The sequence below is a fragment of the Miniopterus schreibersii genome (assembly GCF_964146895.1).
Source record: "Miniopterus schreibersii genome assembly, chromosome: 6".
Lineage (NCBI taxonomy): Eukaryota > Metazoa > Chordata > Mammalia > Chiroptera > Miniopteridae > Miniopterus > Miniopterus schreibersii.
Window position 1 is genome coordinate 49,865,194 of NC_138107.1, and position 25,839 is coordinate 49,891,032.

The 25,839-nt window shown below is 32.4% G+C and overlaps 1 protein-coding gene across 7 annotated transcripts in view; it reads right to left on the bottom strand.

Moving 5' to 3' along the window:
• The window catches only part of ASCC3 (activating signal cointegrator 1 complex subunit 3), a 219,494-nt gene that overhangs the window by 160,138 nt on the left and 33,517 nt on the right, over positions 1-25,839 (bottom strand). For all 7 annotated transcript variants that reach the window (XM_081140696.1, XM_081140697.1, XM_081140698.1 and 4 more), the window contains exons 5-8: positions 20,314-20,434; positions 15,668-15,875; positions 15,067-15,208; positions 14,312-14,437 (exon numbers count right to left, since the gene is read on the bottom strand). In XM_081140696.1, the coding sequence (XP_080996822.1) occupies positions 14,312-14,437; positions 15,067-15,208; positions 15,668-15,875; positions 20,314-20,434 (597 nt within the window). The remainder of the gene's footprint in view (positions 1-14,311; positions 14,438-15,066; positions 15,209-15,667; positions 15,876-20,313; positions 20,435-25,839) is intronic.

Genomic DNA, 25,839 nt, shown 5'->3' on the forward strand with positions numbered 1-25,839 from the left:
TTTTTTATATTGTCATTATGACGCTTAACTACAAATATTGAAATGATTTTTTTATATGTATATCTGGCCCACTGGATTGAAACTAAGGATTCAGTTTTATTACTCTTTATATTTCCCTAGTACCTAACCAATGCTAGGAACATAAAAAGCCTGTAAATAAATTTTTATTGACTAATAAATAAAGTGAATGAATGAGGAGAAAAGTCTTAAAATGATATGCACTGCATACTTAATAACCTCCAAAGAAATAGTAAACTAGAATTAACCAAAATAGGTATGAAGCAGTTCAGGAAAAAAAAAACTATATTCAACCTTAAAAAAATTACTTCTTATGTTCTTAAAGATAACAGTTTAAGTAAGAAGTAAACTAAAACATTAGAAAAATATACTGACAAAAAAACCTATTTTATATCGAAGTTTATAACACTGTATTCAAGTCAACTTGTATAACAATTATTATACTAAGGATATATCAGTTTAAGTATTCATTTTCTTAACAAAAGTTAGTGCCTAAAATGATCCTTACAATGCATTAGCTGTGATTTTTAAAAAAGGCATGTTAGAACTTACATTATGTCAATTCAGTTTTCTATAATAAAGATGAACTATGTGCTCAGGCATCTGAGACAAAAGTCACTAAGAAGAATGCCATTTCAGGTAGGAGAGACAAAATATTAGAAAAACAAATAGAAGTAGTTAAATGTTAGTAGTTGTGAGATGGATATGGGAGGAAGAGATAGCAGAGATGAAGATGGAAAAGTAGGCCATGACCATACTCTGAAGACCAGACTACATAGAGAATCCTCTAGAAACCTCTGACGTTTTTCCTGAAAGACTATATAAAGAAATTAGCAAAGGAAACAGAGGCCTAGAGAAGTTCCATAACTCATTCTACCCAAGTCCGCACTGCTAACTGTGGAATAGATGGGACCTAAACTATTTGTTTTAGTTCCACATACAAACCACCACCAGATTTACTGTTTAAAATAATATACAGTATTTTGCCAGTGTCTGCATTCATTTAAAAAAACAAAACAAAAAACTGTTGCAAAAGAATCCTTAAAATATAGTTGCATACATACACTCTGACAAGAAACAGCAAGTTACAAAATAAAACAAAATAAAAAACCTCCAAAAATTTGTAAATTATTTCAAACAGCCCATGTTCTACCCTATTTCCCAAAAGTTTCTTTTTGTTTCTTATTTTTAATTTATGAAGATGAATGTAATAATTTTCATCAATATACTTGTTGGTAAAAAGTAAAAAAAAAATGTACAGACAGCAACTGTAACAATATTAAAATATATATTTCACTAGAGAACTAGTGTATTTCAAATTGTGTCTGAGAGTTACTAGACTGTGAGATAAAGTTCATTATACATAAGGGATTTCTTCTATTTGAGTAATATTCAGATTATATTTACAAATATCTTAAAGCAAAAGAGGAAGAGTGTGATTACATCAAAAACTATTTCACTCCAATTTAGAACTATGTAATAATAATATTCAGTGTTTTATTTATAATGTCTAATTAAAATGTGGCAATAATCACTGCTTCCAAATATTTGGTATTCTTCTAACAAAAAAAATGTGTATTGATTTTACATATTAATGAATGTATAATGTGAAACTGTAATTATTTTTCTTAGCATGTCAGCATTTACTTTTATACAGAAAACTTATGTCTCACGGCTCATTTATCATAAAGGCTTTATGTTTGGCCCTGATAGTCATTCTAAATATATATCATAAATGTAGGTCATTTTCCTTTTTAATTGGTTTTAACTACGCATTTTCAAAATATATCCTAATCAGCAGATCAAAAGTATTTTAAATATTAAAGTGTCCTCCTAAATCCACTTGCCTATTTATATTTTGGATTCATCAGACTACTAATCTTACAGAACTGACATGACTCGTAAGGCAATTAATTCCACAGAAAATATAAGTTTCTCATATCCCTTATTAAATACTGGCTACACAGGTCACACGGTATTTTTAAAAATAATCTGATGTTATTTACCTGGAAGACCAACAATGTACCCTAAACATCCTGCATTAATTGTTTATAGTAATCAAATGTAGGTACTTATACTTCCAGTAAGTTAAAAAGCACTAACAAGATATCTGAGAAAAAGCCAGGACAATGCTGTACCTTCCAATCTAGTATATGTATCAGAAGCTTAAGTTTAAAATATTCTAACAGTAAGCATTACAATTTCTGCATATTTTTAGGAAAAAATTATACAGATACCAAAGATATACACTGCATAACTTTCACAGTTTAAGTTTCCTCTGGATCCCGATAGCATGTGGTTTAGATTCAAAATCTGAGAATCAGAGATGATTGCAACTCAGAGATATGATTGATCACACTCAGTCTAAGGTCTATATGCTAGAATCTCACCACTCTAATATTCTTCACAAACCATGCTCTGCACCATAAACTACTTAACAGCCAAGGGATTAAAAATAAAACAATTTACACAAATACCTTACTTAACAGCCTTGAGTATTCTTTAGATAATAGATGATTTTCTTTTAGATAATTATATCATTTTTTTCATTTAAAGGTATTCAAGTATTTACTGATGTGGCTGTGTGTGTGTAATCATTCTAAAATAGATGACTTTGGGCTCCTTAACAGGATACATTAAAGAGTATTTGATCTTTCATTTATGGCTGAGTTCACCATCCATTTATGTGGCAAATATTTATTGACCTTCTATGGGCTACTAATAGTTTAAATGGTCAGAAAGGTAGTTTATACAGTTTACACTGTAATGAGGGAAGATAAAAAAAATCAACAAATTTACTACTGAACAATCAAATTATTTCAAATACTAATATGGATACATTTTTAACAGATGGTGTAACACAGAGGAGTGGGACATCACAGTTACTTTAAATTAAGCCTCTTGGAAGGTGCCTCAAAAGCGGGACCTGAGTTGGGAAAGTAACAAGCAGCAGGCCATGATAAAATATGAAAGCACAGTGTATTCTAGGCAGAACAAGAACCTAGAACTAGACTAAGTCAGGGCTAAGCCAATATGTTCAAGGAGCTGTTTGGAGATTGGTGTGGCTGTGTAAATGATCAGACATAAGACAGGAAAGGATGAGAGGAGTCACATTGTGTGGGCAACTGTAGGTCACGATAAAGAGCCTGGGTTTTTATTTGCAGTACAACAAAAAGCCTCTGCATGATTTTAAGTAGAAGAATGACAAATACATTTTTAAAAGCTCTATCTGGCTACCATATGAAAAGCGGATTCATGAATGGTAGAAAACTATGCTGGTAGCACAGGTGGGCATTGATGCTGGTTTACTTTAGGGCAGTGGGAACATGTTCATAGGGGGACACAGACTGTATTTCTGAGGTACAACCAATGACTTGATGATGAGCTAAATGTGAGAGGGAGAAGAAATGAGATATATCAAAGTTGAACTTTTTTTTCCTTGAGTAGATGGATGGCAGTTCTATTGCTGATAATAAGAAAAACTAAGAGGACAGACTGAGAAAGGAAAAAACATTCTATATGAAGGGCCCATTACACGTCCAAGGAGAAATGTCAGACAGGTAATTGCATCTCACTTTGGAGGTCAAGGAGTTTTTCAAAATGCATTTTCAGAGAGGCATAATGATTTTCCCAAGGTTACACAGTAGTAGCAGACCCAAAATAAAAATTCACACTCTACTAAGAATAATGGAAGACCAAACACCAAACACCCTAGTAGTAGTGAAATCTTAAGGACTGGATGATATATTAAAAAACAAACTAGTCCTACAAATAAAAAAAAAAAAGAATGTTTATAAAACTACACATTTCTAGCGTAGATCACGACTATCCAACAGAAAATAAAGCAAGCCAAATAAGTAAATTTAAATTTTCTAGAAGAAACATAAAATGTTTTTTAAAGTGAAATTTTATAATGACTTTATTTAACCTAATATATACATAAAATCCTGTTTTATTATGTAAAGATAAATTAATAATGATACACTTTACATTCTTTTTTCATATTAAGTCTGAGAGATTAGTATATTTCATACTTAGAGAATTTCTCAATCCAGACTAACTGTATTTCAAATGCTCAACACCTACATGTGGCTAGTGGCTACTGCATCAAACAGTGCAGCTCTGTAGGGCATCTAGATTACTTATATTATGTTTTAAAACTGATTAACATACTGTCAGAACATAGCAGATTACACAGGAGGAAAGGCTCTTAGGGCTCTTGCCAAAACCCTTAATATGGTCGGAAAGGTCCTGCCATAATCTGAGTCACGGAATGCAGGTGAATTACATTATAAACTTTCAACATTTGAGGATGTTTTGGGAAAGAAAAAGAGCATTAGTTTTTATCTGACCTCTTATTCTCTATGAATTTTCCTTAGCAAGCAAAGAAACAAGAAAATAAGTAATCACTTGTTAAACCTGTTAAAGAGTGGAATTAAAGTTCTTTTCCAACACTGATAAAATCAATACTACTTATTTCTGTATTCAAAGTCTAAAATAAAACAATTAAGTCTAAGCATCTACCACATACCAAATTGGTTCCAACTGAAGCTTCACAAGGTTATAACTTAGATTTTTCATTGTTGTCTCCCTAATACCTGGCACAAAGCAAATATTCAGTGATGTTGTTTTTTCTGTTATCTGCTTTAGCTGAGTCATTTTAATTAAATCATAATACCATCTTTGATGAATTTTCATAAATTAAATAATACTTCAGACACTGTGTGTTAAGCACGACTATCCTTAAGACAGGATATTGGTATAAAATTTTCTGCTCACATTATTTAAGCCTGACAACTGTTTTCCATCAGATACCATAAATACACGCCAAATTACCTTTTTTCTACATTCATTCACTGAAACTTCCAGTGAAACTACAAGTTACCTTGAATTGCATCAGCTCCTGCTACATTTGCGCTGAGAACCCTCCCCCAAGCCCCAAAAAAGGGTTGTTGAAAAACATAATTTTTACAACTTTTAAATCTTCCTGATAGCATTAGAAAAAATTAGTGAAAACCACGCTTTTTTCTTTGCTTTAGCTGCAGGAGAATTATAGGCAATTTTTGGGACACTGTTATAGTCCAAGTAGGGATCCTCCTTTACCACACATAATAGAATTGGTCAACTATACTTCAGGTCACTGTTTTTTCACACAGGAGGTTATGTTCAATTCAGTGGACTGTGCCCAGCATTTTTAAAGAATACAATATGAAAAAAAAGAAAACAGTACAGTGTATCACATATAAGGGTAAACACTGTCTCATGAAAATTTTATTTGTGCTTGGGTATACTGAATCACAATGTAAAGTAACTTTTTAATGTGAGCTGTAATAAAAAAAGTTTGAAATCCAGTGTTAAGATAATCAATTTCCAGTGAATACAAATGTATTCTTTCAAAATACAGCTTATTTCATTTTAAGAATAAAAACCTTTCTTTCACAAATGCTTATAATCTTGGGTTTAGTAATTTCACTTTTTTAGAATGTGCCCAAAACATACCTGCACATCTGCAAAACTGTGTATATATAAGATTACTCATCAGAAAATTACTTGTGGTAGCAAAAACTGGAAACAATTCAAATGTCATCAATAAGGTACCACTAGAAAAAATTAGGGCACATCCACACAATGGATTGTACCAACCATAAAACAGAATAAGAATGTTTTCTATTTACTGAGATGAAAAGATCTTGTTATGTTAAAAAAAAAAGCAAGGTGTAGAACAGTATCCTATCTTTTTCTTTAAAGTTGGTGGGGGTGGGAAATAGGGAATAAGAATCCTTATTTATATTTGCTTGTAGAGGTGCATACATAAAATATATAAGATCTAAAAACAATGTCTATTAATGGAGAGCAGATAGGGAATAGGGATCAATAAGAAAACTTTTACTACATAAAGTTTTCGAGCTTTTGAAATAACAATATCTATGAAAAAAAGGGGGGGAAGGTACCATTAAAATATGGTAAAATTAAAGAAGCATCTGATTAAATGGAAAAGTCTAAATGATTTCTCAAGCATTGCAAAGGACTTCATATTACAAAATTCTCATTATTCCTAGAGTTTTACCCTCTGAAGACAAAAAAGGTAAATTGAATTACTCTTCTAACAGTCCTTCAAATTATTTTAAATAATAAGTCCCTCCACTTACTGTCCTCGACATTCTCTTTTTCGGTCATAATACGCCTGGTTCCTCAATGGTTTCTGTCAATTAAAAGTCTGGGAACAGATGAAATAGCAGGTTCACTTCCTACTTCCAATACCTGTGGCATTACACCTGTGGCCTCATCGAAGCCTCTATGTCTTCATCAGAGGACCAGCTCTGTTATTAAATGCAAGCCTACACTGTGTCCTGCTGTTATTTAAATATATCTTTATTGATTTCAGAGAGAGGAAGGGAGAGAGAGAGATAGAAACATCAATGATGAGAGAGTCATTGATCAGCTGCAGCCCACAACCTGGGCATGTGCCCTGACCGGGAATCGAACCCCGATCTCCTGGATCCTAGGTCGACGCTCAACCGCTGAGCCACGCCCGGCAGGGCTGTCCTGCTGTTATTTAAAATACACCCTCTCATTCCTTCAGTGTATACAGAGTACTGCCTCCCAAGTGTCAAGCTTTGAGGACTTGTTCTCTGTCCTCAAAAATTCACAGCGCCACAGGTGACTCTGGACAACCAGGAACCTATTACTTGGGCCCCAACTATACCTCTGAACTATACACTTCCTTACCATAACCTTTAAAGGAACCAGGGAAGACCTGACACTCTACTTCACTGAATATTCCAACAGTAAACTAGATGATCTATAACAAGATCAGGGGACTAATATGATATAAAAATATATATAACCTTAAGTTATCTTTAATGCTCTTGAATTACAAACAAATGCTAAGATAATATATTTCTGATTATCCAAGTTGGCAAGTAAATTGTTCATGAATCCATTTAACGATAATAGTAACAGTTAAAGAGCATTTGTATTGAGCACTTACTACATACTAGGCTTTGTTTTAAATGCTTTAAGTGATTATTTCATTTACTACCCAAACAAAACCTATGAGGTGGGTCTTTTACTATCCTGTTTTAAAGATGGGGAAACTGGGCAAGGAGAGATTAAAGAACTCCCTCAGGGATAAATGGACAGTAAGCAGCAAGGCAAGGACTGGAACCCAAGTAAATTAATTTTATAAAAATACAAAGTCAATAAAAATACTGACCATTCTAATAAAAATAAAAAATGCAAAATAGAAAATGAATTTTTATTAATCTGAGTATTTAACACTTTTTATAAATTGACTATTTTGGGTAATTTTTGTATCTTCATATATGTCATATACATTGCTTCTAAATGATTAACATTAATAAACTTACATATCATTTAATCTAAAACTTCCATTTCAAAAAAAGTTATCCAAATTAAACTAGCTGAAATAAGAATGCCAGATAAGTAAACAAGCACACAGATACTTGCTATATTACCAATTATAATTTTTAAAAAAAGAAGAAATTGAGTATCTATAAATATTCATAATATATGCTTCATGAATTACACACACTTATAGGAAAATGTATCTGAAAAGGAAAAAGGTATGCCACAAGATAGTGAATAACTGATTAAATATAACTTGTTAAAACAAAATACATTATGAAAAGATATATATCAAACTGTTCCATTGGAACTGGGATTATAAAGAAACTTTACTTTCTATTTCATAAATTTAGATATTATATTTTAGACACTGTGTTTCTGTAGTGAACAGATTTTATAGTCAGCTCTACAAAATACTTCCCTGGTTAGATAAAAATATTTATCTTAAGAATAAACAAAAGGGGAAAATCTACTCTATATTGTCTTTCTGTTTTAAAAATAACAATAATTTATTGCTTTATAGATATAAATATCTAATATTTTAATGTAAATACAAAGTACCTGATTCACAGTTTTTCATTATGACATAGAAAGAGTCCTACACCTTTACCAAACACCAAATTTTCAATTTGTATTTCCACTTGAAAATGCACTGAAAAATTACTGCATTGTGTTAAGAAACAAGAAGTGCATGGCCACTGTTAGTTTCTCTTCACTGAAGATTTGTGTGTTTTAATGTTTCACGATAGTAATTCATTTTGAATTAGACAATCTGGATAGGGGAAATCATTTTTTAGCAACAAAAGACCTTGGGAGAGTAATTTATTAAATCTTTGAAGGAAGTGAGATTATAAGATTTTGTGAAAATCAGGTAAGTTAGTTATTTTCTAAAATGAAACAGGCAAATTTTATTACATACCAAAAAAGCAATGAGAAATCGCAATGCGTAATTCATAATCCTTTCATATTTAACAGAATGCATTCAAACCATTTAAAAGAATAACCTAAAACACTTAATATTTCCACAAATGTCAATTCTTAAAAATCCTCTCATGCTTAGCCCACCTAAGCAGCACAACGACAACAACAAAAACCCCAACTAAACAGACGTGCCCTCCTATATCCGCTACCTCCTTGATGACAAAATGGTAAGTAAAAGGCTGTTACCGCCTGTCCTGGAAGAGAAAAAAACACAAGGAGAGGAAAAACGAACAACAGCAGTATCATGTTTTATGAGAACTTAAGGTATAACGGGAGTGAAGAGGACACTAATTCCCCAGGTCTGAGTTAAGGCTTGAATGCTAAGGAAAGCTAAAGAGGTCTCACGAGGGGATTTAAAAGACAAAGCTTTGCCTGCACAATCATAACTCCACTGATAAACCAACAAAACTACACATCCATTTCTACAAGCATGCTCTTAATAATAATTCAATATGTCAGATGTCACTCTGAAACACCTTCACCAAGGTGCTACACCAACAGTCACATTCACAGTTACAAGACGACAGTGAAAAACATGGTTGGAGCAAAGTTACAGGTTTGATCTGGCTAGGTTTGGTTTACTTTAGCCAGAACCACCATAATAAATGAGGGATGGTTTCACAAAACCAACATTATAATTAAGTATACAAACTTCAGAGGCGTAAAGCAGAAGTGAAAGGCTAACAAGCAGGTACTTTCTATGAAGTTAATATATTACTTTCATAAGGAGAATGAACTCGTACTGATGTGTACTATAAGTATCCCTCCAGAATGTCATCATATGTGTTGTAGCTGAAAAATGTACGACACCATGATTTTGGTGGCATTACAGTCTACTTGGCCCAAAACTGTGGGACCTGCCTTTTGTCAAACAGCTGCACCATGGCAATAAAACAGAAGCCAAAGAGTCTCTGTCAAATTCTGTTGAGTCCCACACTGAAAATGTCATTTTCAGTTTCTTGGCTGATATTTACAGTGATAACTGGTTTCAGCTCTGACTTTAACCTTTAAATTATTTCCACTAGCTTTCTTGGAATCTTTTAAAGACGGTAAAGTATTTGGACTTATGTGGTCAAGCTTACAAAATGTTACAGATATTAAGTTATAGGTAATTTTTTATTTAAAAATTTTTACAGTATATTTGACTTTAAACTTTCCAAAACTAATTAAAGCAACAATGTCATTTTAAATGTACATTTCCTTAAACAAAAAAGTTCACCAACAGAATCTTCAAGTGAATTGTTCTACTTGCATTCAATCTAACAATATTTGAAAAACTTATTATCAAGATTTCATTTACTATAAATATTAACATAGCAAGAACATATCATATAAATGAAAGTATTAATGACTTATTTAGAACAGTCAGTTCAATAGGCAAACTTGAATGTGTGTGCATTCCAATATTCCAGTGCTTAACAACATACTTGGCATTGCTTTCCTAAAGAACAGAAACTTACAAATATTTTTAAAATTTAATATTTGAAATATACAATTTAATGTCATTAACTCATTTCATAAAATAGATAATCTGAGAATTATGTTTTTATCGGGGAAATAAGCAGTACACTGGACTTATAAATTGCTTCCTTAAATTAAAATTTACAGCTTATTTCCCACATGAAATCTGAAGCTCACTTGGAAGGGTTCCAAATACACTAAACCTACCACCCAAAAGAGCAAGAGAAGGACCTGGTCAAAGGCTGCTGGAGAGGAGCTCAGCTGAAGGTTTGCAGAGGAGGCCAGTGCTTTGAGAACAAGTTTCTCATACTTGGCGTAGGGAGTGTGTGTGTTTTGAAAATGACAGATTTCTAGGACTCAAACTTTGAGATTTTCATTCATTTGCCTATGGTGGGAAATAGTAATTGTACATTACTTAACAACACCCTCCCCCCACAAGTGATTATCAAATATAAGCAAGATGGAGAACTGAGATCCTAACTTTCCCTACTGACTCCCAACACAGTGATTAGGTTTTCTTAGTCATCTGTTTTTTAGTAATTTAATACAACCTACCCTGAGAAGAACAAAGTACATTTTACTAATAAAAACCATCTGTTTAAAACATATCTCAAATTAAAAAGGAAAAGTTAAAGTGAAGGAACAGTTTCTATAAGCATTACTCAGGCTGGAAATTTACTGATCACCTACCATGTATCACAGATACTGCTACACATACATATTCTGTGCATTGACACATGTAATCTTCAATATAAATAGTCTGATGAGAAAAATGAACCTTAGAGATGCTATGCAACTTGATCCACACCACAAAAGGTGTGAATGGTGAAGCGGAAATTTGCCTAACTGGACAGTAAGTTCCTTAAAGTCAGAATTATAATTCTAAACCTCTTGGTACCCAACATACCTCCTTGCATCAATCAGAAGCTCAGAAAATTATTACTGAGAACTGATGACCAACCCATACATATTTCCAGAGACAAATAATGAAAACAGTATAAATAGAAACATAATCATACCAAATATTTGTTTATTAAAATAGGCCTGTGTAAGCACAATATGAGATGATAGGGACTAAGACTATTTCTAAAGCAATTTCAAATTCCCACATTTCAAGTTAAATTCCTCTACTTTTCATACTTCTGAATATATTCTAGTTCTAAAATTATCATTCTGAAGTAACTCAATATGCCTGTAAGCTTCTAATCTTCTAATTTCCTGTCATAAAAATAAATAAAGTGGAGGTCGTAATGAGTTATTTCATTACATTTCTCCTAGCTAGAGGCAGACCTTAGTTATAACTCTCTCTCTAGTTTAGCAGGTATTTTTCAAGCAGCTGGTGCCCTTTTCCTACTTGGCTGTTTGCAAGTGTTCCCTGTAGACTTTATAGTACTGCAATCCTGAAAATGTTCAGAGCATACAAACAAAACTGTCTTCTTTAGAAGGGAAAATAGAGTAGTATTTCTCTTTAAAACAGACCTAGCTACTTCACATATTTGAACGACAGTAAAATTTCACAACAAGTAAACATTACTGTTTAATCACATAAGTTAAATAATTGCTAGGAGTCATAAATAAATAAAAATATCTTATTTATAACTTTATAACAAAGCTTAAACATTTAGTGAGCCCCAAACAGAAGCGTATACAGTGTAAAGAGCATGTTTTCACACACAGCAGATCGAATACATCAAAACCCTTATCTACTTTTGAGAGTGAGCTGGGAAAGTTTTTAGTTTTTCCTTACAGTTCCCATAGTAATACTTTAAGGAATACTCCAATACATACAGCAATGGCCCTCCTGACAGTGACCAAGTTTTTACTTCCATTTACTAGATGTCAGTAGCACCCTCCTAGTTGTGACAACCCAAAATGTTTGCACATGTGCCAAATGTCTCCTGGGGAGGGGGAGGATGTGGGGACTCCTCACACGCTGCCCAGTGAAAACTGCTACTGTAGGTAAAGAGTGAGAAAGGGGGGGTGGCGTCAACCCCTTTTCCTTTTCTCATTTTAAGGCCTTACTTGAGAGTAAGACTCACTTTTCCAATACTTTGCAACTGTGAGTACAGGACTTTTTTCCTTTGTTGGATAGTGACTTACAATGGAATGCAACTGGCTATTAGCCTCCTTTGGAGAGAGGTGGGAAGACAAACCTTTTAACTTGCTGTGGTTCCCAATTTCCAGAGTTATCTGCTGCTTTTCGTTTAAAAAGAAAAAAAAATCCACGGAAAACACTGAAGGCTGTTAAAACATAGGGATTTTGTGAGCTTCAGTGGAGCAATAATTCTCACCTTAATCAGCTTCATGTCCTACTCCATTCCCATAAAGGCAAGTTTCTCCATTTGGGAGAGATATTTTTATTGTAAAGAAATAATGAGAGAGAGAGAGAGAGAGAGAGAGAGATTGGGACATAGAGATATGACAGCTCCAGACATCTGCAGAGTGTCTCCCTCAAGTCTCAAGTCTTTAGGTGAGTAACTGAACAGCACAAGCATATGAGAAAACTCCCCAAGGTCGGGGAGAGAACCATATGAACAGATTAGAGGAAGTAAACTCAGGTCTCACCACACAGGGTCTGACACAGTTCCTGTTCTCACCAACCAAAGTGGAAAACCTCTAAACTAACTGGGAATTAAAGAGTACTCAAATTAGCCCTGGACTAAACGCCATTCTGGTCTACTTAAGAAACTTTAAAAGCAAGACCTGAAAACTCTAACTGATCCAAAGTAACATCAGAATGTCCCAGGAAAAGATTCAATAATATTTACAAGAATACAAAAATATCCAATACTCAACAGGTAAAATCATAATGTCTGGCATCCAGTCAAAAATGGTAAAATGTATTAAAAAGCAGAAAAAAGTTATAATAAAAAAAGAAATATTCATCAATTAAAATCATTCCAGAAATACCACAAATGACAGGCTGTTCAAGAAGACAGAACAAGGACCAACAACTATGGCCTGAGGACCAAACCTGGCAAGAGACCTATTTTTATTTTATTTTTAAAAATTTTTTATGGTCTATAAGCTAAGAATGGTTATTACATTTTGAAAAGATATTTTAATAAAAAGGAAGACAATAATAACTGTGAAACAGAGACCCTATGTGGCCCACAAAGCCTAAAATAATTACTACCTGCTCCTTTACAGAGCTAAACATGCATGCTTATTTAGAAATAAGCATGAAAGAAAAATAAGCCTGATTCATTCACTATATGGACAATGAATGTTAATGCTTTTACATAAAAAGTTATAGTATTAAATATAAAAAAATAAAATAAATCTTAATGATAATGCTTATAATGACTGGTAAGGTTTAAAAAGAATTATGTATATAATTATTTAATTCTATAGGCTCTCAGCCCTGGCTGCATTTCAAAATCACCTACGAGCTTAAAAAAATCATCTTTAAAATATAGATATCTTGGCCCCTCCCAAAAAATTGTGACTAAATAGGAGCCAAAACATTTGGATTTTGAAAAGTTCTACAGGTAATTCTAATTCACAGAATTCAATCTACTAGTAAAGGTTTGATTACAATTTTGGTCTACTATAAAAACTTATTGTAGAAAAACAACTTAGAATTGTAACAATAAAGAATTGTAATAAAGGCATAAAATGTAATACTGTATGGTAAATAAAAATAATGTTAAATATGTATGACACAGAAAGATATATGTAAGTATATATACAAACACAAAAAACAATATTTATTATATCATTTGATTTTGTAAAATAAAATACACATGCTAACATATATACTGAATGTAGTTAATTTTGGTTGACTGTGGTTACACATTATGCTGCTTTATGGTGTTCTTTTGCTTGAATATATTATTTGATATTTCTGAATGACTACTCATATATAAAAACAAAGCAACTTCATTTTGGTAATAGAAAAGATTAACTTTAAATAATATGTATGCTTTAAAGTAAATTTTAAAATATTTTATTTTGAGATAAAAGAAATATGGCAAAATTTTTACAAATGGTAAATTGAGACAAAGAGTATATGCATAATTCTAATCACATAACTTTTCCATAGGTCTGAAATTATTTAAAATTTACAACTTAAGGGAAAATAAATAGTTTAGAATTTTGTCCCCCCTCCCTCCAATATTATGTTTCTTTATAACTTGACAATTTGATATGTCTATACAATACAGAAAACCTTTAAAACATTTTACTTAAGTCAGTTTACATAGGTTGAACCAAATATCAGTAGAAAGAACCAAAATAAACATGAAGTTACAGAAATATATACACAGAAATGTACATAAATATGTTTTATGTATAAAGGAATGTATGTATATATGCATTTTAAAAAATTTAAACTCCCCTACTATGCATCTTTAGTAACCAACCACATATGTCTCTTTACTGTATTAGTTAACTGACCTTTAAAAATAATTTCTCCAATACAAATCCAGTCATAAACATACCAAGGATCAAAAATATCAACTCTATAAAATTATCATCTCACCTCATCTAAGTCTTGGATATAAACTGGTTTTTCCTCAAAGCCAATTGGCATTGGTTCACTGTGGGGAATCTTTACTTCTTCATACATCTTGGTATTCTCTCTTTGGATTCCTTCTGGCAAAATCATCTATAAACATCAAAAATTAAAATCCAATAATAATAAAAAACCAAATGCTCTATGATAAATATTCTTGTGAGAGACAGAAAAAGAGACAGAGAGAGAGAGAAAGAGAGAGAAAGAGAGAGAGTGTGCTACTCGTTTTACCAAATAGCACTAAAAAATAAATTTAGCTAATTTAAAGGAAAGGAAGCCTAAACAAACAAACAAAAACCAGGTACACACAAATCATTCATGTATCAGGTATCTCATGTAACACACAAACCATATTATGTTGATAAATCTTAAAGTATACATTAATTAGATGGAATTCTAGAAGATAAATGTACTCACAAAGGTAGGAAAAATATGCAATATATAATGTAAAGTTTAGTAAAAAAGCAATACATCTGCTAAAACTCCAAAAAACAAGTAGCATATATAATGAAGGAGAGGTGAACAAATATGTTTTAAATACCTACTGCGTGTCAAGAACTTTACATACACTGCATTATTTCATTTTCCACAGTATTTTTAAATACAATTTAGTATAGTATAGCCCACTAGTATTAGAGTAACAAAGGAAACAGGGAAAATCTATGTGTCATTTCCTCACAATAGATATATTACCCAAAAGTGGTCATATACCAGTGACATACCTTTGCACCAGCAATGAATGCTGATGTTCTCATGGCTTCAGCCTGGGAATCATAAACATGGGGGTAACGTATTTTTTCGAAGTCCACGTCCCTCTGCCGGTTCAGAATTGGAACATTTCTAGCATTCAGAAGTGCCTGCTCTCTAAATACAAAAACAATAGGCTAAATCTGAAATTTTTATCTTGCAACAAAAAGCATATACTAAAACAAGGTCACTATAATAACTATTTCAGGTAGACTTTCATTATAAAAGAGAAGAAATAAACTGTACAAAGGAAGATATTTTCTGTGTAATCACACAGGAGTCAACACATTTTTTGGTAACATCATAAGCTAGTAGTGTCTGCACAGCACCTAAAAATAGCTTACCTCTATAATCTAAATTTCTCACCCACCTGGATGCAACCAAGAATATTCTAATTAAGCAGATCACTGCTTTCTTATCTCAGAAAATTAGGTTTTCATACAACAAAATTCTATTCTTATATGACGACGTGACTAGAATAATAATATAAATGTAAAACTAAACTAAGAAATGATAATGATACATAAAAGTAGCAAATACAGCACCAGCATTTTTTCAGCTGCTGGCTTTTATTACCTTTGTATCCGCAATTCCTTAGGATCAAAGCACATGAGTCCTTCTGCAGAAACTTCACCATCTTCTCCAGCCTTTTTCTCTCGTCTAGCAATTCTTTTTCCTTCTCGACGATACTGTTTCATTAACTGTTTTTCTTGTTCAGAATGAATAGTGACTTGACATCCATAATTGGGTTTAGCATTTTCTCCTAAAATTTTCTTGCAGTTGTCTACGAAGCAAATTTAAAACATCATGTTCGACAAATTAAACCTTTATTAAAACCATTTTCTTCCTCACCAAAACATGACAGCACAATGCTCTAACAATTCATTTTTTTAAAAACTGGCACATTAATTTGTATATCTTAAGGAGACTTCTTAAATTTTATTTTATTTTATATCTTTTATTGACTTGAGAGAGAGGAAGGGAGAGGGAGAGAGAGATAGAAACATCAGTGATGAGAAAGTCATTGATCGGCTGCCTCCTGCACGCCCCCGACTGGGGATCGAGCCTGCAACCCGGGCATGTGCCCTGACCGGGAATCGAACCCCGATCACCTGGATCCTAGGTTGATGCTCAACTGCTACGCCACGCCCAGACGGGCTTAAGGAGACTTTAAAAATCACAATATCTAAATGATATTGTATAGTGGTTAAGAAAAGTCAGCAGATATTTTCTTCCTAAAGTTTAGTTATAAATTCTTAAATAGGACACCAGAAACTAAAAATTCAATTTTCTAATTTTGAAATAATTTCTATTTATATAATTTCAATAATAATTATCAATACTAATTAGCATTGGCTGTTAACATAAAATAAAACAAAGATATTCTTTACATATTAGATATAACTTTTCCCGATGTAATAGGCCTTACTGTGTTAGGTTATATATATGTTACTACTTATATATACAGGAAAGAAAATTTGTTAATATTAGCTCAGGATATAGTTAGAAGATAACCAAGGAAAATAATTTAAAAAAAGAGTATGGTCTACCTTTTCATGGAAGTACAGGTTTAAAAAAAATAAAAAGGAAGAAGACCAGAACCACTAAGAGAAACCAGGTCAATCAAAGCTCAATGTTTATAAGTTACAATTTGAAACCTGTGGTTTGGTCAACTGAGAAAAGATTTTCTTCCAACAGGATTACCTTCTGTGTTTAATTAAATCTTTCCAAGTAGTAGTATCTTGGTTCACTGCAGCCCTAAGGGAACTGACAACAATGTTGTGGAAAGCAATCTACATCAATATACATTATTGTACTGAGGACCTACTAGGTTTCAGGCACTGCTACTAGGCTAGGGAGACAATGAACACTGAGACTTCGTTTGCACTCTGAAGGAGCACAGTGCAAGTTATTTTATCAGATTCCAAGATCTAACACAGAGCAAGGAAGGGATTAAGCACAGCATCAAGATGGGAAAACCAGCTTTCTAATAAATTCACCTTAAGTCGTATCTTCATAGTTCTCAGGCATCTGTCACTAGCTCATGACATAATTTTGAATAAGTCATTTTAACTTCCAATCACATGAAAAAACTCCTCTGTATAATGGCTTTTTGTAAGTCTCAAATTTATACAATAAGATATAATCCCATCTATTTTAGGACTACTATGTTTTGCAGTTCTAAAAAATGTATTTATCTATGTCTTATATATCTTACTAAGTAAGTCTTATAAATTTATAATATACTAACTTTCAGTGTTAGAAAAATAATGAGGCATATAACAGTTTCCACATATACTCTGAACTAAAAGAAAGTTAAACTGCAAAGTCACATAATCAGCTATTAAGCAGGAGTTTTAAAAATATGACATAAAAAATGAATGTTAAAGATGTGTGTGAAACTGAAAACTTTTGGTGACATACTAAATGCTACATTAATATTTTAATTAATGTTATTAATATTTTAAACAAATGTGACTGTAACAAAATCCTATTATATACACTTGTGACCTTCTAAATTAAGGAAATTAAAGGAAGAAAATATGTCTGCCTCAAGAATACTGCTATAAAGCCACAATCAGAATATACAGAATATATGTCCTGTGAGATGGAGCACAATAGGCAATACAAAAATCAAGTTGTGGAGCAGGAAATGCTTAAATATACGGTTCTCTTTGATGGGTTAAGCGATGGTAGAGACAAGAAGAAATGAAATGCACATGCTTAACAGCAGTTCTAACATAAACTTTTACTGAAGAACAATGCTGCAGAAGCTTGTATTCTTTCAGAATGTAATTACTAAGAAAAAAGTCTATGTAATTACTCACACCACTTTCACTTGAAAGCATGAGCTAACTATTTTTATTTTATAATACACCCTGTACTAAACATTCTCCACATCAGTCCTGAAAACAGAATTTAATGACAATGATCTTCAACTTAGCAGTCAGTACACTATACCCACCTACTTCTCCCCTACCTTACATCTTCTGGTTATAAGAACAGAGATGAAGCAGGGTGGTGTATATGTGGATAAAAAGATTCAAAGAAAACCAGTATGAAGGCTAGAAAATTCTACACAGCAAGATGTTACTGCTCTCCAAGACCACATTTTGGAGACTAAAGAATGGAATGCTGCTGCCATACTAAGGTAGCTTAATAAAGAGTACAAATATAATTTGATATTTCTGAGAGAATTTTGAAGGCTAATTAATGCAAAACTATATCAAAAGGTATAAATGGATGAGAACAGTGGTAAAGTAACAAGGATCCGAAGAATCTTTTGTCAAGAGTAATGCATTCCCCCATCCCCTCCAAAAAAATTTTTAAGGAGAGTCACATTGAATGCATCTACATAAAAAAACTCTACTTAAAAAGTAAACAACCCTTAAAATACATGGTTTGTCAGAATTTTTATCACAGTCCTTAGGAAAAGTTAAAGCCTATTTGTTTAAATGACCCCAATTTTCTATAGTGTAATTATTATTCTTAGATATTAGCAATATCAATAATGATCCAGCATAGAAGAGCAGTAGAAGAGCAGAAAATATTTAGGACAGATTGATGGGTTAAAAAGTGTGTTGCTTCTAAAAAGTTATCCTAATAAAATAAGATTTGTGTATAAATGTTATATAAAAATCAATACAAGGAAACTGTAAAACAATACTAATTCATCATCTACAGCTTCCTAAACAATGTGTGGGCTGGACTGATTTTTAAACTTTTGTTAATAAACTACACTATCAAATGTAGTTTATTTGATAACTACATTTGGTAAGTATATAGTATATACTATATTTGGTAAGTATATCTGAAACTAATATAATATTGAATGTCAACTGTAACTGAAAAAAATTAAAACTAAAAATTAAAGTTGGGTGAATTTTAAAAAGGTTAAATCAATAAGTATCTCTATATTAACACTTAGAAGGCTGGCAAAATGAACACAAATTCTTAGAATTTATATCACAAGACTAGACTTTTAAACTCATTCCTTTTCATCTAGCAGACACTCATTTTAAATGCTCCTAAACTCCCTGGCTTACTGCAATGTTGGATGAAGAGCTGTTTAACAGATGGGAGCAGTTTATAAGTATTCAATACACTTAAAAAATCAAAGACCTATAGAAACACAAAGTGGCTAATATCAATTCTTCAAAGTTTCTACAAATCTCAAAGCAACTCAAGGCAACTATCAGTAATCAAAGTACAAGATAAAGGAAATTAATAAGAAATTTTGGAAATCCAGGCTGTTTTTATAATTTCCTTTTAGTGCCATACTAATAAACGTAAGGAAAAGATGGCATAATATAGGAGGATAGATGATGAGTTTGAAGAAGGGTGTTTAATTTCTTATGCTCATACACTTTTTTAAAATTCCAAACTATTTATAAAGCTATAAAGAAACATTCAGGTAAACTGGTAAGAAATCAGTTTTCCTGCTTATCAGGTAAAACCTGAGTTTGGCATCAGTTGTGCCATAGTAAGTCAGGCATTTGTTATAGTTTTGGCTTCCTAGACAATTCTCCCTAATTCTTCTGGGGTTAAAATATATGTAATACATGGCAATGTAAAGGTTCAATTTGCTAAGTGTGGTTAACTGTATTACTGTTAAGTAGGAGACTGTTGCTGCTCTTGCATGTACGCTGCACATCTTATATCAAATTATTAGGATGTCTGCAACTTCTACCGTTTAGCACAAATTTTAAAAGTAGGAGTGTGTGTGTGTGCGTGCACACTTGTGTGCATGAGAATTTATGTAGAGAATTATAATGAGAAGAGAGAAAGAAGAGGAGGGGGAGGGGAAACAAAATGTTCATGACTAACAAATCTACATAAAGGGCATGTTCACTGTACAATCCTTGTACCTTTAAATAGGTTTGAAAGTTTTCAAAATAAATAGCTGGAGAGAAAGTATACTACTACTTGGCCCATTGTAATTATTGTATGTATTTGCTTTTAAAAAAATTTTGTCTATTCAAATCTGCTACAAAAAAAATGCCATACCTAAACATAAATAGAATCTTTGCCATACCACCCTTTTTCATTCAGGACATTGATATTCTTTACTAATCTGCCATATCTAAAATCTACTTTAAAAGGATGGTAACAATAAATTACACAATACACCAAAGGATATTAAAAGTATAATTATACTAAAAGGATTTGCTAACCAATGAATTTTTCCTTTAAATTAGAATTACCACTAAATACTCCCTTACCTTGAAGAGCCTGAAACTTATAATCATTTGAAGAATTAAGAAATCTATCCACAATTGTAATTCTGTTCTGAAGGAGCTTCTCAATAAGTTCAAGTCCATCAGGTCCCAGCAGTTCAAATAGCTTAGAAGGGGAAGAAAATCAGAACAAGTTATCTCAAAACTAACTTTTTCAAGTTATTAACACCATACCCAACAGAGGCTTATTTTACAAAAAACGGGCTTTACCATGTAACTTAGGAAAGAAAAGGGACTCTTCATATTGCTAAGGAGCTTTTGACTTTATAAAGGCTATCTGCAATTATATAATTAAAGAGTGTGACTCAACTTTTAAAAAATAATTATGATTTATATATAAAACTCTAAACCACAGAGTATCAAATTCTTATATTTGGTTTTTCTTGACATACCCAAATGAAATTCTAAAATTAATTTGCTTTTTTAATATACTATTCTAGTTTACCCAAATAGAGTACCATTTTTCTTACAACTTACTACATATCAGTCATCATTTTAGAGTTAAGGAACCATTAGAACGTTTGAATGAATCAAGACATGCCAAATTTTTAAAGCTTAGTGATTATTTTCATTAAATTTTATTTTATTAAATTATTTTATTAATAATTTTTAATGCTTATTAAATCCCAAATCTAAAACACAGTACTGCAAGTGCTTTATGTAACATTGTAAAAAGTTTCCATGCAAATCCTACTCAACTATACAGAACAGTTGCCGAAGACTAAGTTGATTCCTGAGTGAGAGAATGAGTTTTAGGATTTAGAGACTTTCAGTTACAAAACTATGAAATAACTGTTCTGAAAAGTCTTTAGATTTTCTCAAGTACAGTTTGGAGATATATATTTTTCTCCTCTCCAGAAATGTTACCCTGTAATTTTGCATGTGAAGATTTTATATTAACCAAATTCTAACTGTTCTCAGAGATTCCACACAAATATTTATTAAAAATAGAAATGTATGTTGAGTATATATGAGACATTAAATATTTAATAAATAATTTATTCTTGCTGTTCATTTTACTGACATTATCTACACACAAGGCCACCTTTCTTCCACCAAGCCTCCAATCATGGAACAGCTCTTCCGCAGAGCTAAGTGTCATAGAAAATGCTGGGGCCCCAATCACTCAATCACTCTCACCCTGGGTCATGAGGCAGTGACTGCACACAAGGAGAGGTAAGCCAAGAATTCAGGCTCCCACCTCCCCCTTCCCTCAAGTACTCAGCTCCTAAAGCAAGGCTGCCACTCAGAGAGCAGCTTTCTATTGTTTCCACCCTCAACTCCACAGAGTTCTGCCCCTGAGATCTTGCCTGGGGAGACAACTAGGCCATAAAAAGAGTAGGGAAATATCCAAAACAGAAAGCAGATTAGTGGTTGTTTAGGGCTGAGGGGAGTGGGGGTGGGGGGTAGGTAGGGGGATAGTAGATAACGGTTTAGAATTTCTTTCTGAGGTGATAAAAATGCTCTCAAATTGACTTTGGTGAGATTTGTACATATCTGTAAATATACTAAAAACCATTTATTTGAACACTTTAACGGGTGACTTGTATAGTACGTGAAAAGTAGGCTTACAGTTGTTTGTATGGAAACTAATACAATAATAAATAAATAATAATTCAGGAATAAACTGTTTAGTGTACTCACTACTGAAAACCTGCTTTTGCCTCATCCTGCAAATGACTTAAAATACTAAAATTAACTAAAACAACTGCTTATTGTTAAAAGATAAGGACTGAATATAATTTTCACAGTATTTTAACTGTTTTGAATTGCTGTCAGGAACAAGCCTGTGCTTAACATTAAGGATGATATTAAAGAACCAGCAAATTCATAACAGATAATTGCAATACCTACATACATAGTTACTTTCCCCCATACTCCAAACAAATAGTAGGAAATGCTCTCTACGTAAAACATGAAATGTCCCTTATATTCTACCAACTCTCAAACAATGTGTTATTCTTAAACTGACACCATTTCTTCCATAAGAAAATAATTTCTCATGGTGGAGTTACCCTTACACATACTCTTTGCTACTCAAGGTGACTTAATCTGAAATTCAATGTTCATACATGATAAATTAGCGATTCCAGTTAAAAATGTTTAGTCCACAACTTAATTTTAAGAAACCACCAGTATATATGGAAGAAAACTTTCAAGATCATAGCACAAAGAGCACATTATTTCTTTAAAATAACACACCTAAGACCTAGCAGAAAAAACAAGGAGGCTCTTTCACTCTAAATAGCAGGACTTCTTAACTCCCAGATGAAGAATCCCCAGCAGAATTCTGAGATCAGCTGCCATCAGATTTAAAGCAATCCTAAAATTATTCTTTTCCTAACATTTGTCATTTTTATCCACATTGAGAGCAGGTGCAGTTCTCCTTCAAGATTTGCACTACAAAGTAGTTTGGCAGTGAGAGTGACTGTTTGTAAAGGTACAGCTGTTTGGATCACTGCTCTATGCACTGACACAATTCCAGACACGATCAAATTGAAAAATACGGGGAAGGAAAGTTATCTGTGGGTACAAAGCAGACAACTAGAGAGTTTTAAAGAAAAAAAGAATGCAGGTCTCAAACAATAAAAAGGCAAGTGTCACTATCCTGCCTATAAATTAAGGATATGAGATTTAAAGGAGACACAATAGGAATAGGCAGACAAGGTTCTCAGAGTTCCTATTGTTATTATAAATCCTTTTTCAGTAACTTAAATAATTAAAGTAATTATTCATCAAATTACAATGATGAATGGAATCAGTCAAAAAGTTAACTACCTCAGACTATGTTCCTGAGATGCCAAAAAAAAATATTTCAGAACACGTGTAGACTAACTTTAGGGGCATTGCTTTCTTGTTTCTTATTTAACAGATAAGTATAGTTTGTTAATCTCTCAGCAAAGGTAATCCCCACTTTCCACCGTATTCTGAATTATGTCATTTTTATTCCCATTGGAAAAATGCTATAGTGGGTCCTACATTAAATATAAAGTAATGATAAATCTTTAAATAATATACCAGGGAAAATTATACTATTAATCCTATGAAAAAATGGTTTAATAAAAGAGATATAATGGACCTAAATAAGAACTATAAAGCCATAGTCAAAGTAGGGTATGCAGAGATATGCTGAGGGTTTGTGAAGCCACAGAATAAAAAAAAAATCATACCTGGATTTTGGGTTTACTCAAATATTTAGAGGCAAAACATTTCCAAGTAAAACATGATTCTGTCATGTTAATGTCCTGTTTTATTTCTATTTCTCAAGTGAGTCAAGAAATGTTGAACAAAAAAAGTATTTAATCACTAAAACAGGCTTTAAAGCAAATAAAATTTCAATATTTATAAAAGGTTTGTCAGTCTATTTTTGTTTCTTTCTAGTCAGTGGTAAATAATTCACTGATAAGTCAAAAATAAGTCTATCAACAAACTTGCAATGGCTCTCCATTGTTCTAAAGATGAAATATTGCATTGACCTGAATACAGAACCAGAACTTCAGAGCATTACAAGGTGTTAAACAAAGACTCAAAAATATTGATGTATATTCAATCACATTTTAATACCATTAATAAAGTTAAATATTTTTACAACAGTATTCTTTCTAATTCTCCATTTCTATGTATGTTTTATAAGTTATAATAGCATATGTATGTAATTTAAAATTAAATAACTACATTTATACCAGGGATGCAATATCAAAAATGATTAGAAGGTAAAATAAAAAAGCTTAGAGACCCAATGCTTTAAAGTATCATTCTGTTATAAAAGTTTTTCACAATTGAACAGTTTTCTGATCTGGCTTTGTCTTATAATCAGTATCTATATTTAATATAATATTTTTTTCTGAAAATGTTATTAAATGAATGGTGTTTCTGAAAATCCCTGGTGTTTTATAGAATTTAAAGAAATACAGATCAGGTATAATCCACTGATACTATCACTGCTCATATTTTCAAAACTTTTGTGTAACTGCATTCTAAGTCAGCAACCCAGTCATTACCTACTTTGTATTACCCCTGGTTGGTCAACTCAGTTTAATAATTTAACAAATTTATGAATACTAGCACAGCAGTTTAGTGTGGGAGAACAGCCACCCAGGGCTCAAATTGTGAGCCTACTGCTCACCAGGCTTCAGGACCTTAGACATCCTTTCTGAGCCTCCATTTCTAATTTGTATAGGGAAAATAAGAGTACATACATACCCTTTGTAGGGTTGTGATAAGAAATAAATAACGTATGTAAATGCATCTGACACTATGCCTTGTATATAAGCAATTAACTTTAGGTGTTTAGTATTATTAAAATAAATCATAAACAAGGAGTAAGAAAAGTACACAAATAATATGAATCATGATAATGATAATAACTAACACTTGTACACTTATTTCCTAGGCAAGGTTTTTAAGTGCTTTACATATATAGCATATACAGAGGATGACCTTAGTTAACATTTCTGTAAGACTGCCTTTCAAATATTTGAAGATAAGGCAAAGTAGTAGCCACAATTCACTCACAAATTCCTTTTTTTCCCAGGTAAACATACATAAATTCTTTACTATTAGCCATAAAACTTGATTTCTAGATGACTCTCCATCCAGGTTCCTTCAGGAAACCTTTTACTGAGTCTCTTAAAAACTGGCATCCCAAACTAAACATCACATTTTAAATATAATTTGATCAGAGCAGATCACAGAGACTAAAACAACTTTGGACTAGATGGTAAACTTTTCTGAACACAGCATAAATGGTAACATCATACTGCTGGTTCAAACCGAATCGTGTAGCCAAACAAAAACATTTGGTTTTAGGTTTTTTTCTACAGGTAATTCAAGTTAGCCAAAATTTCCATATCCTGTACTTTGTATAAATTTTGAGACCACAATTTCAAATGAATCCCTTATAAAATTCACTTTCTCCCTGTTTCTTCTTCCTGTTTTTAAAGAGTTTTCTAAATCCAGATTCTGGCATCCATAAAGTCAGTAAACACTATCAACACTGAATCTGTCCTGAACACAAACTCAATAACTATATCTTCATGCAAATTATTCATTAAAAAACTGAGGGCAGGACAAAAGTAAAAAACTGCATGATAAAAAATGAAGACTTGACCCCAAAATGGCAATAAACCAATACTTTGTGTAAGGTTTTTCAATCAACTATTAACTCCACCTAACTGTATTAATCACTGGGGGACTTCTCTATCTTGTTTGTCCAATTTAGATGTGTCTTCGTATAATATAGTAGCCACTAGCTATATGAAGCTATTTATGTTCTCAGTAATTGCTATTAAACAAAGTTTAAAATACAATTCCTCACTTATATTAGCCACATTTTGAGAGATCAACAGCCATGTGTGGCTAGTGGCTACCATGTTGGAGAGCAAACAACTGCAAAAAGATAGCACTGCTCTAGAAGATATTGTTTCTACTCTAAAATGCTTTGCTGAGATCTAGACACAGTGTGCTTATATAGCATAATTTATCTAATTGTATAATTCTATCAAATTAGAT